Raw genomic sequence first — 12,607 nt, 5'->3', positions numbered from 1 at the left:
AATGCAACGATACTTTTATTCAACAAAATATTATTTTTTCAATTTATTATATAATGATTATTTATATTAAACACTCAGGCCGCCACTCGATGATAATCCCAGCAACCATTTTCTTCATTTTTCTTGAATACGATTCTATCTGCAATTTGATCACCTGCAGAATCATAAAAATCAAACGAGAAAGGAGAAATTTCATAACCAGTTCTGAAAATAGAAATTATCAACAACAATTAATATTTGATTTTGAATATATCCTACTGATATACTGGCATCGTCAACGTAACGCCCTCTTCAACCCTTCGGACTAATTCATCATATTTTTGTTTTTGTTCATTCCAGTCGACTATTTCACCTTGCCTATAAATATGAGACCTAATTTGACAATATAAAGGATCCTTTTTGTAATAATCTGATGCCTCTTCGTAGGACATTTTTGTGATAATACCTTGGCACCTTAACTACAGAAATGAAACAATTAAATGGTAGAACTACACTCGAATGATATATCAGATACCTGCCGTGTGATTTGATTTCCATCTTTCGAGTATTTTAAGAGAAAACATGCTGCTACCATTGGATTTTCTTTCTAAAAATAGCAATTTCATCTAATTCAATTATATATATAATCATTACATTATTTGTCTTACCATGTCTTGACCTTTTAGAGAATTTTCGTTAGATATAAATCTGAATTTATCATTGACAAAATCTTGCAGTACCAAAAATCTATTAGACACCTCTCCAGATCTAGAATATATCAAATAATTTTTATAGAACAAATTTCCTATTCTGGCAATTGTTTATTGAGATTTAAAGTTATGAAAAGTGGAGTTAAACTTTATGCCCTATCCTATTTTAGGTCCTTAAACAGATGTATGTGAGTATAAATAACTTACTTTGTGCTTGTTGCCAAATTGAATACAAGTTTGTAGTTTCCATATTTTTTTGCTTCATCAAACCATTCAGCTGTCAGTGCAAAGGGGCTCGTATTTTCTTTAATATCTATATATGCTATTCCAGACCAATCAGTCATTTTAATTTTATTTGTTTTTGATGAACCTGAAAATAAACAAAAATGAATATAGAAAGATGTTCAATGTTTGCTCATTCGGAATCAATCAATCACAAAAAAATATCAAATTATAAATTATAGAACCTCTGTTTTATCTTTGATAAACTATTATGCCATTAGTAAAAAAATAGCACATTATATGTTTTCAGACATCAAATTCTTTTTGATCTTTAGAAGAAAATATTTTCCTCTTGTGGAACCAAATAGGGCAATTGTTTTGAAATCTATCACATGCTTTCTAATTTATCTTTTTCGAGATCATTATTCTCGAGTTTCCGATTCCTTATAAAAACATCTTTCCATCGTCTATAATCAATTTGATTCACGAGCTTACCTTATAGACAATTATAAATGAATACTTACCTTTCACTAACAGAAGTTTTTTAATAAAAGAGTAGTTGGGCAATAATTTGGAAGAATATAAATTGTAGAACATATGTGTAATATATTTTTCATTAAATCAATCTTAATATATTATTTGTAAAAGAACTTTAATTAGTGGCACTAAAAATATAACGCCAATAAAACATCATTAATAATAAGTTAATCCTAAAATGTAAATAATTTCAGTTAAATAAATCATATAAGTACTACTATAAAAATTAAATTGTTTTCACATTTTGACGTGCTAATCACTGTTATGTTGGTTGCATACGTGTAGCACATTCAACAAACCAAACAAAAATATTCTATTGTTAAGAAATAAAGAAATATTTACAAATGAAAAATTGATGTTTAATTTCAAATAATCTCAAAAAATCTAATAAATTTCGAACATAATATAATATATATGCAATCGTGCAATAACTGCATACTGGTTCAAGAAATTTCAAAGTAAAGCCCGTTTCACATTATTCAAGTCCGGCGCTGGAATGGTTTTAGAATACTGTGACCTGCACTGTAATATACGATTCCAGAAATCAATCCAGTCCAGTTGAATAGAATAACAGTTTATTTATTCTAAAGGTACTTCCTAACGATGAAATTTACTGAAAACCAAACTCATCAGTTTGTTTTTTCTTGTACAAAGAACATTTGTTTTTGTACTTGCCCTGCAAAAAATCTGCGATAGAAAGGTTTTACAGTAGAGGATGTAAAAAATAAAAAGTATGCGATCTATTGGAATAATGTGGCTGAATAAGCTCGCTGGATTACTATACTGAAATAATGTGAACCGGGCTTTAGATTGAAATTTGTTTATTGTTTCTATAATTTAAAAATAATGTAGAATTTTATATATTTGAGGACTAAATATATATTTAGGGATAAATATTATTAAATATAAATGCTATAAAATATCCAATACAATTTAAAAAATCAATATTTTCTAAACGCATTCTGCTGCCTATATAACAAAATAATTAAATGAAAATCAACTAATTTATTCTCATAGAAGAAATTCTCGTGAGGTATATAATTCACTAGTATAGAAACAACAAGGTTAATTTTTGAACTTTATCACTTGGTATATTTGTAATATTATATTCTTATATACTCCATCTAAAGACTAAATCCATTACTTGAATAATTAAAAATTATATATCTGTTACAAATTTTACATATTTGCATTAAATACCTATGCATATTTTTAGTAAAAGAATTTCTAATAGAATTTTGATAGAGTTATTACTTTTCATTTTCATTAAAGTGATAACAAAATGATTAAATAAAAAGTAACTTTTTGTTACCCACCTACACTCTATTCAGGTAGAGACACATTTACCGTTTCCGAAACCATTGTCCTTCAAGAGTTTTGTAGACGGACCCTTGGAAGTGATTTCGTTCAAACAATTTCAATTATCTTTATATATAGGTTGTCCTTCACATGTACATTTAGATAAATCTTATAATAGGTCTTAAATAATATAAAGATACTAATTGGAAAGTGAGTTTAACAATTTTGCTTTTCCAAGTCTTCACATAGACTAGATATACTATACAAGAAAATTTTCAAATATTATTGTCAGCAATGATAATTGGAAAATTTTAATTGCCTATTTTTTGATAAATAAAGTTTATCTGAATCCTATAATTTATTACTTTTGCCCACCCACTGAATGAAAGTTTATAGAATAAATTTAACAAAAATAATCCAAGACTTTGCTACAAAGTTAAAATTATTTACAATATATATCATTTTAAATGAATGTCTACATACGTATATAATTGTGATAACAATTAGAAAAAAAAGTTTGTAATTTCAAAACCCGTTCCACAACTTCCATTTCGGGACATGCTGTATACATAAACTTTATTGTAGATAAATAATTCCCAAACACAGCCAGTCAACAATTGACTGCATGTGTTCGTCGATTCAGTACCGGCTTGCGGGATTTGTTTTATAAAAATTATCCAATTTCCAAGTTTTTCGAGAAAATGGCTGATCGTGAAAACTCTGTTCCGTGTTTTTTAGTGTTGGAAGACGGTACAATTCTACCAGGAGAATCATTTGGCGCTCAGACACCCGTAGAAGGGGAAGTAGGTACGAGAAACACGTGTTATATTATCTTTTGAGGTTATGAATGATCAAATAAAGTTAATAAACACTGTTTTGTGTAGCTTCAAAATTCTTTGTTATTATGTATTTTCTTCACACTTATTTAAAATTCTTAGATGTATTTATAAATAATAAATAAATGAAAATTAATATTATTGTATATAATCAGTATATTATAATACCAATTAAAGTAGTACACAGAAATAAAACACAAAATAAATATACGGGAAGTGTGCAAATTGAGTTAACTAAATATATAATTTAATAAATAAATTTCTTTGTTGTTAAAAAGGTTAAATATTAAAAACTATTAACTAGTTAATATTAACAAAAAATGATGCTTCCATAAAAAATTATTATTTAGTTTTCCAATAGATTAGAAAATTCTTCAAATAAAACGAAGTGCTCTATTGAATAGCAATATATAATTTTTTAACAGTAGATGTTAGCTGCAAACATGATTTTTCCTTTTTCCACAGTTTAATAATTTCTATTTGAAAATAGTTTACTGTTAGGTATTCAGCATAAGAGAACTAAAATGAATTTCAAACAATATAATATAAATCAAACATTACACTCTAAATAATAATTCCAATTATGGAATAAAAAAACCATTTGACAGAATTTTTATTTTTGTACGTTTTAATTTTTAATTTGCAATCAAGTATTAGAAAGCAACACTTGATTATAAAATTCACCTACACACTCCCTCCCTCAAATCGTTTCAGACTTATACTTTTTGAAAAATATTTACGTATGTAATCATTCAAGAAATGAAATAAAATCGAAATCAATTGCGTTTGTCAACAAAATATCTCAAGGCTTGTTTGTGTTTATATATTTATATAACTAAGGCAGACGCTTGCGACGCACTATTCCTTGTCAATAGTAGAGTATTATCTTTATTATTATTCAATTAAAACAATTTTTATTCGTCACATATCGAAAATGCCATGTGAAGTTGTTTTTAGTTATTTTCTAAGCAACAAAAAATGTGTAAATCGAGTGATTAGGCTTAGGTAAATTTAAATGTTACCTACTGGTATTTTTAGTAAAAGTTAATTATGAGCGATAGCGATATAGATATGATGGGTTGGATTCGTTTTATAAAACCGTTTATTTCAATAATACCTTATTGATCCAAATCTCGAGATCATCACTTTATATTTTATAACCTTTTGAATATAGCTATTTAATATAAAGTGGTTATTTTATACATACAAATTAGAAGTTAAAAATTCTTGTACAGGTAAAAGATTTTTCTTGGAGTCTACCAAAATTATTACACACAGAAACTTATTGAAATTTAAACTTACACTGAAACTAATTAATCAAACACACTAAATCGTGGAAACTGCTTCTATAAAAGTAAATAAATAGAGCTGGTATATTCAAACCAAATAAATGTGAGCGCAGTTGTATCTGGAGAGAAAAACTACAAAAACGAGTAAGAAAAAACTACATTGTAGTTGAATTAATAAGGATTAAGGATAAAAAAAAATATTAAAGAATATATTTATACCTACTGATGAGTTAGGCTTGAAGGTTCTGCACTAGTGTTAACAGGTCTATAAACAAGCTTTTCCAGACAGTTGTTTTTGTATGTGTATTAAATATATTTATGTTTTGACCTTGTTATTGATAATACCTCTAATAGACAAAATAAAAGATAAACATATCAATAAAGAGTTTAATATACAAGATGTATCAAAACGATTCTATCTTTCTGTTAATAACTACTGTTGTGGTTCAATAGTTTATTTAGTCATTCTAAAAAAAAGCGAAAATCTAGTGTAGCTATTGGAAATCGTTAAATCAATATTACGTACAGTTAGAGGTTGAATGCGAATTATTAGTGGTAAAATAATCTAATTAAACGGAGCAATTCTTCGAGGTTATCGTCACAGCAAGCCTTTTAAAGAATTATGTGTGGTCTTGACGATAGTTTCTAAATATTTTGTGATTCTTAAAGAGGTAATCAAACACGTCTCTAATTGTTGAACGCTTCCTACTGAATTCTTTACCTAAATGCCAAACAGAATATATATTATTAACATCCTCCTTGTCTTCGTTTCAGTTATCGATTGGTAACAACATTTCTGTTATGATGATAATAATAAAGATGATTCTATATTACCCATAAATCAAAGTAAAGATGTATCTAGATTAATTATTAGTTACACTTAATATGTTAAAGTGATTAAAACTATGGAATAAAATATAAAAATCGCAATTTTTGTATACTAAACAAGTGCTATGTTCTTACAGTTTTCCAAACTGGTATGGTAGGATATCCGGAATCACTGACAGATCCCAGTTACCATTCACAGATTCTGATTCTTACTTATCCTTTCATTGGAAATTACGGAGTTCCCGAAGAGAAGAAAGATGAAAATGGTTTACCATAGTAAGTAACGCTGTGGTATATTTCAAAGTTCCTCAAGACGTTCTTCTCAAATTTTAATTTATAAAATGTTTCTGGATTATGTGCTAAGTGAAACTATAGAGTTTAGGGCGGTTTTTAAATGATTAAATCGAGCATAAAAGTCTCATACACATTCATTGTTGGCAGTGATTTTATCTTGTGTTGTGGACGTCATCTTTTAGTCATTTTAGCTAAATTCTCTCAGTAAATAATGAACACGGCAACACAACCTACTAGTTGCTAAACACAAATACATAAATGTATGCCCAATTGCCTATAGTTTATTCTTCAATTTAGTGTTATTCTCTAGTTCAGCTAAAGCTTAGTTTACACGGCTCGAGTAGACGAGCTACTCGGACCAGTTGTTGTTTTGTTTGAGCTCGCCGCAGTACTCGACCAGATGAAGAGAACACTGCGAGCGGTGAAGTCATTCCTGGATGCTGGAGGATAGATATAAGCCACTTAAGGAATATCGATAAATTCAGGGGCAGACAAATAACAAAATAAGTAAAGAAAAGGAGAAATAAGCTCCAGGCCTTTTCAACACCGAAGGAGATACACCATGGCAATATAAGTTTGTTTAACAATTTAGTCTCTAACGTAAGATGCCTTATAAAGGTATTCTTTCTGCTATGTACAGACCTACTACAAATATATGTTTGTCTTTAATTTAGTATAAAGTTGATAAAAAAAGTAATCTTTCTGATAAAACCATTGAGCAATTGTCTCGAATTATTTGGAAATTTGGATATTTATTATTATTATTATTATAGTAGCGCAATAAAAGTAATATTTGTTGATTTGCATCCATCAAATTCTATTTATACTAAATTGGAGGCTATTTTGTAATATAATAGTGATAAAACAATCAACAGAAACTTAAATTTTCAAAATGAACTTTTGTTCATCGGTGGTACTGATAGTTGATAAATGTATAATGTGAACAAAAAAGCAGGTATCTTTATTAGTGTATCGTTTTCGTAGCACCCTCCCCCCAAATTGATTGCAAATTCTTTTTTACATCAGTAAGTAGAATTTAAAACATTCACTTACTATATTTGAAACAGTATCGCCTTTCCCTTTACAAAAATTTTAATGGTATCAAAAGCATGAGCGGTTTCAAGTTCTTTCTTAGTTTGAGGGTTTATGAAAACAAAAAAAAAAAAGAAAGAAAAGGAAAAGTAAAACTGTGATCAGAACATTCCATATGCGACTGCTTAGTTGTCTTCCTTTAATTTCGGTACTTCACTCAATGTGTACCGAATCTTTGACGGTTCCCTAAAATTTTTTCTAAAAATAAGACAGTTTGGGGAGGTCATCATCCCCGTGACCCCCCTTGAAACCGCGCCTGTCAAAATCTCGAAACTAAACAGAGAACAGACGTTTCGCTAGGTGTGGTGAATGGGGTAGCTATTGGGCCGAGTACCGACTCGCCCTGCAACTTAGCGGTTTTGCCACAAAACATACCCAATAAGAAGGTCAACTTGCATGTAAATTTCGGTATCACAAATTTAGTTCTGCCACTTACCAATCGTGACGTTGGTGTAATAAAAATGTGTCATTACTGTCAATGTCAATTGTCAAGATAAATAAACATTTTTTTCAATTTCCCAAACGCTTTCCTGATGTGTGTCTTAAATCAGAAATATTTTGTAAAATTCAATGTTCAACATCAAATTATCGCTTGTGTGAAAGTTATTTTACAAATTTCTATAGAAAAAATTTTAAGCATGAAGCTATTTAATCTATTCCTACCTCTGATCTGCCTTCATTGTCTACTTCCATTTATGAAGATCACAGTTATGCCAAAGTTTATGACTGGATAGTAAACCAAGAACATTCATTTGCTGTAAATACACTGGCATCGAAAATATCCCTTGTTGTTTCTACTGAATAACAACTGGGTTTGCATTTCTTCTTAGGGTATGATCTGTGGGTTAGGTTAGGTCTGTGGGTTTTGCTGACTCGCATACCTTGCTCTATACGTGTAAAAAATGTTTTTTTATTTTTGAGCGTTTGTTAGTACTTTTTTCCATTCAGTTTGGTGTACTATTACAAGTTGAATGTTCACTTAAGCAAAATAACTATATATCGGGTGAATGTGTTTTACCGAAAAAAGCTAAGAAGTTTTGTTTTGATAGTGTGTTTAGGGTTCACGTAACCAATATACGAGGGCCGTTTTTTTTCAACCTCCAATAGGCTATACATAAAAGACAAATTCATATAAAACAAAAATTTTATTATCAAAAGATTGGTAAACTTCTGGAAATTCCGTAGACAAAGCAATAATGGTGAATCTGCGGTTTTCTATAACCATACTGTCAACTCGTTCAACCAGGTTATCTGAAACGACAGATTTGCGTCCTTGACCCCCTTCACATTATTACTTTCGACACCAATCACTCATGAAGTTTTCCCCATACACACGACTCATTCTCCGATAGATTTCTGCAGCGCTATGGTCTTCAACCTGTAGAAAACGGATCACACTTGGCGGGAGCATCAATAATAGCGGACATGCTTACGTGGCTGTAGCACAACGCCGACTGACGCCTGAATGTCAACAATGGAGGAGTATATAATGCGAGAGCTTCGCGATCGCGTACAGCGCATGCCCGCGTAGCGTCTACACGGAACAATCGGAGGTTTAAATAAAACGGCCTTCGTATATCGATATCGTTTTTCTTAGAATAAAGACAGTTGAAAATTTGATGGCAAATTATAATTTGTTGGGGGATTTGCCTAAAACTGAGTTGTTTTTAGTTTTTTCGAATCACATCGTATATGGGTATCAGCATTGGTTGTTGGAGAACATTGTGACTCTCCGAGTCATTGGCGTAGCAAAAAAACATTATCAGAATGGATGAAAGAACAAAATGTACCTGGAATTCAAGGTGTGGATACAAGACAGCTTACTAAAAAAATTCGTGAAAAAGGTACAATACTAGGAAAAATTGTATTCACTTTATCAATACCAGAAGACCCTTGCAAAATTAAAGATCCTAATACGAGAAATTTGGTTGCAGAAGTTTCTGTTAAGGTGAGATATAATATAATTTATTAAGTTCTCCACGATCTCTTCCACACAATGTTTATGTTATAATAGTATAGAAATTTTATAAAACAATCATGAAAACCAAATAGCTCATAGGAAATTGTGAAATTATGAGCAATTGAACTATAAACCAAAAGTGCAACTTATACCATAATAGTATACATAGTACAGTCCATGAGTTCTTGGCCTCATATAGTAGAGTGCGTTCGCCAAAATCTTTGTGCACGCGCCAATGACAATTCTGAACAAGGTTTACACAAAGTTTCAACTTGTTGCTTCGATCCGTTTTATTATAGTAGTGCTAGAATGGCCACTCGGTCAAGTTGTTCTGAAAAATGTCTCGGATTGAGAATTAACATCAACACAAGTCAAAAACAGAATAAAGGTTGATTACGGTGACTTGTGCTCATCATTTTCAACAATTAGAAATTGGTCAAGTTGTTCTGTATAGGACAAGAATCATTAGAAGATGATCCACGTGCGGGAGGTCCTGTAATGATGACTACTACATAATTAGTGGAAGAAATTGTTCCAGTGACCGGCGCCTAAAACCGAAATAAATTGCAGCACAGACCGGCATCTCCAAAATAAGTGTTCTAAGGATCTTATATCAGTATTTAAATATGATAAACATTAGTGCAAGGTAGGTGCAAAAACAGCGACATTTAGAATGTTGTGAGCGATTTTTAGAGCTTTGCCGAGTGGAATAAGAAAGTGTAATCCGATCAATTGCAACAGGTGATCAAATTATGCTGTTTACTATTATTCGACAGGCAAAAGAGATTCCGAGAAGTGGTATCGTAGAGGAGAACCCGTACCAAAAAAGTAAAGGTCACGAAAATCACCAAAAAAGTGATGGCTACAAACTTTGGGGATTGCGAGGGATCTTCTCGACTGACTTTAAGGAATCAAATACAACGCGACATATTACTCTGACTTACTAATGCAGTTGCGTCAGAAAATTATCAAAAAAGCCGCTTCTCAAAACTACTGTACACGAATATGGCTTCACAGAGATTACAAAGCTACCATACAGCCCTGATTTGGCCCTGTCCGACTATTTTTTGCTGAAGGCCAATTGAGGAGAAAACTTTTAACAGCGACGATGAATTTAAACAGGCGGGGTACGAACATTTTGACTCTGATGATGCATCTTATTTTTATAGTAACATAAAAACTTTAGATAGACGTTCTTTTAAGTGTGTGGAAATAAAGGGAGAATATATTGAAAAATAATCACAGTTTTTTTATTTTTGACATACATTATCCACATACATTATTTGTTTTGAATTTTTGAATATAAACGAGCTTTTGATAACAATATAGTTTTTTTTTTCTCACAGAAACCGATAACTTACAACATTGAAGGTTCTCCAAGAATATGTGTAGTAGATTGTGGATTAAAATATAATCAAATTAGATGTTTTCTCAATAGAGGCGTTAGAGTTGATGTTGTGCCTTGGAATCACAAATTTAATATTGATGAATACGACGGACTTTTTCTGAGTAACGGACCAGGAAATCCACAAATGTGTCTGGAAACAATAGAAAATATAAAAAATGTCTTAAGACGAACCGATAAGATCAAACCAATCTTTGGTATATGTTTGGGGCACCAGCTTCTCTCAATAGCTATTGGATGTACTAGCTACAAAATGAAGTGAGTACAATAATAAATAAATTTTAAATAACAACCGACATTTCTAGAAGTTTTTTTTGTAATACAATAAACTGCTGCCGATTCAGCATCTTCGGCGATTGAAGTGTGCCGGATTATTGAAAATCCAGGATTACCGAGCGTCATATGGGAATTCCGGCAAACCCATACTGAATACCAAGTTTATTGTCTTCACTGACTAAAACTGTTTTAGTTTACCTTAAGTCTCTGAAGACGATAACTTGGTTATCGAAACGTGCGTTAGACTCTTTAATTGTGAGTGTTGTGTTAGTGGTGGTATATAAATATCACTAACGGTTCCAGAAATTCCAACTTAATCCGGCAAACCCAGTTTGTAGCAGCGGAAAAACACAGTCTAATACCTGATTTATAAGCTTCGGCGCGAATTTTTTTAATCACCTTTTCGATCGCTCTTCCGGACTGCATTAATATAATTCACATACTACGTTCGGCTATGTACATCTAATGACTCTGATTATTCGGTATCGTTCGGCAATCCACTTTATTTCGATCTCACTGCACTGTTTGCGTTCGGTTGTATAAATTTTTGAACAGATCTCTTTGCTCTGAATCTTGAAAGACAGTGCTCAGATTTGTTTTGACTTTTGACGTTTCAATGATTATCTATTCACAATTTTATGCGACAGTTGTTTGTACCAATGTGTCTTGTGCTGTTTTTGTATATATAAAATCAATAATTTTATTCGTAATGCATAAAAACAGACTGAGTATATTGTTTTACCACCTCCAGAGGTCACGAATTGTTAGTCACTGTAATAAAATTTAGATTTTTACCGACTGTCCATGTCTTAGGCTATGGCAAACTTGGAATGAATCCGAATTTTAAATTGTTGTTGATTTAAATATGTCAGATAGAAAACATTACAAAGAAAGAGAACACTTATTCCCAGGGTTCATATTGTTCTTAATCTGAATTGTTGTTTGGGAGTTTATTAACAGTCAAAGACTAAATATATAAAAGTGGGAAGAGTTGCAGAGCCCAATCATTCAATGCTGGATGTTATAGGATAGAACTTCCAAATTACTGAAGAATCCCTAGGATTTACTATGAACAGCAACAATAAAATAGAAGAAGAAATACAGATAACGTTAACTGCAGCAAGTAGATGTTTTTGGAGCCTATCGAAATTACTTAAAAGTAAACTGCTGTCAAAAAATACGAAAATAGAGAGAATATACACAGTCATAATACTGTCAGTTTTATTGTATGGAGCTGACGTGTGGACACTAACAAAACACAAACAGAAGAAGTTAATAACATTTGAAAATAAAATATTGAGGAGGATATGTGGGACAGTTTTCGAAGAAGTATGGAGAATACTGAAAAACAAGAGAACTTAGAGACCGGAACAGACGACCAGATATTGTGGCTGTGATAGGAAGTAGAAGAATTCATTGGCTGAGCCATGTAAGCCATGTAAGAAGAAGACAACAATAAGAAGAGTGTGGAGAGGTCAACCAGGAGGGAAGCTTCCACTTGGAAGACCAAGAGCAAAATGAGATGACCAAGTGGGTGAAGATGTAAGGGCCTTGTGCAGAAGTAGATATGACTGAGGATAAAAAATTATGGAGGCAACTTGCTGACGAGGCCAAAAATCAACTTATTTATTTATTTCTTCAATTTTATCGAAACGCAAAATTGAAAAAATAAAACAAATCAACTTATAATTTTGAGCTGACAACTGAAAAAAAATCTACAACATAGCAACGATGTAAAACAACATGGAGGATAGAGAAAAGAAGAATAATTTGTGTATATGAAAAGATGCGAAAGGAAGCCCTAAATATTATTTACGCCCTGTACGACTTTTCACACTATTGTACAACACAAGTTGTTAGAAATGTCAATAATAAACTGT

At 31.4% G+C, this 12,607-nt stretch overlaps 2 protein-coding genes across 4 annotated transcripts in view; one reads left to right on the top strand and one right to left on the bottom strand.

Annotated features, from left to right (window-relative positions):
- LOC130443028 (pyridoxine/pyridoxamine 5'-phosphate oxidase-like) lies at nt 1-5,169 on the bottom strand. Of its 3 annotated transcripts, none has more exons than XM_056777474.1 (6): nt 5,096-5,169; nt 897-1,059; nt 648-747; nt 515-586; nt 259-458; nt 1-204 (listed from the first exon to the last, which is right to left on the bottom strand). In XM_056777474.1, the coding sequence occupies exons 2-6, from the start codon at nt 1,031-1,033 to the stop codon at nt 75-77; spliced, it is 639 nt and encodes a 212-aa protein (XP_056633452.1). In that variant the 5' UTR covers nt 1,034-1,059; nt 5,096-5,169; the 3' UTR covers nt 1-74. The 3 variants fall into 3 exon arrangements, with proteins under 3 accessions (XP_056633452.1, XP_056633453.1, XP_056633450.1); XM_056777475.1 differs by lacking the exon at nt 5,096-5,169 and adding an exon at nt 2,765-2,783; XM_056777472.1 differs by lacking the exon at nt 5,096-5,169 and adding an exon at nt 1,436-1,712.
- LOC130443026 (CAD protein) overlaps nt 3,362-12,607 on the top strand; it is a 50,747-nt gene continuing 41,501 nt past the window's right edge. Inside the window, exons 1-4 of the mRNA XM_056777470.1 lie at nt 3,362-3,554; nt 5,838-5,976; nt 8,758-9,034; nt 10,393-10,709. Of these exons, the coding sequence (XP_056633448.1) occupies nt 3,449-3,554; nt 5,838-5,976; nt 8,758-9,034; nt 10,393-10,709 (839 nt within the window). The 5' untranslated portion in view covers nt 3,362-3,448. The remainder of the gene's footprint in view (nt 3,555-5,837; nt 5,977-8,757; nt 9,035-10,392; nt 10,710-12,607) is intronic.

The sequence above is a fragment of the Diorhabda sublineata genome, chromosome 4 (assembly GCF_026230105.1).
Source record: "Diorhabda sublineata isolate icDioSubl1.1 chromosome 4, icDioSubl1.1, whole genome shotgun sequence".
Classification (NCBI taxonomy): domain Eukaryota; kingdom Metazoa; phylum Arthropoda; class Insecta; order Coleoptera; family Chrysomelidae; genus Diorhabda; species Diorhabda sublineata.
This window is presented reverse-complemented; position numbering and strand designations above follow the sequence as displayed.

Coding starts and splice junctions, on each gene's coding strand:
- LOC130443028 (XM_056777472.1), bottom strand. CDS start 1,508: ATGTTCTACAATTTATATTCTTCCAAATTATTGCCCAACTACTCTTTT. Junction 1,060..1,435: donor AAAACTTCTGTTAGTGAAAG/GTAAGTATTCAT, acceptor GTTTATTTTCAG/GTTCATCAAAAACAAATAAA. Junction 459..514: donor GAAATCAAATCACACGGCAG/GTATCTGATATA, acceptor TCATTTCTGTAG/TTAAGGTGCCAAGGTATTAT.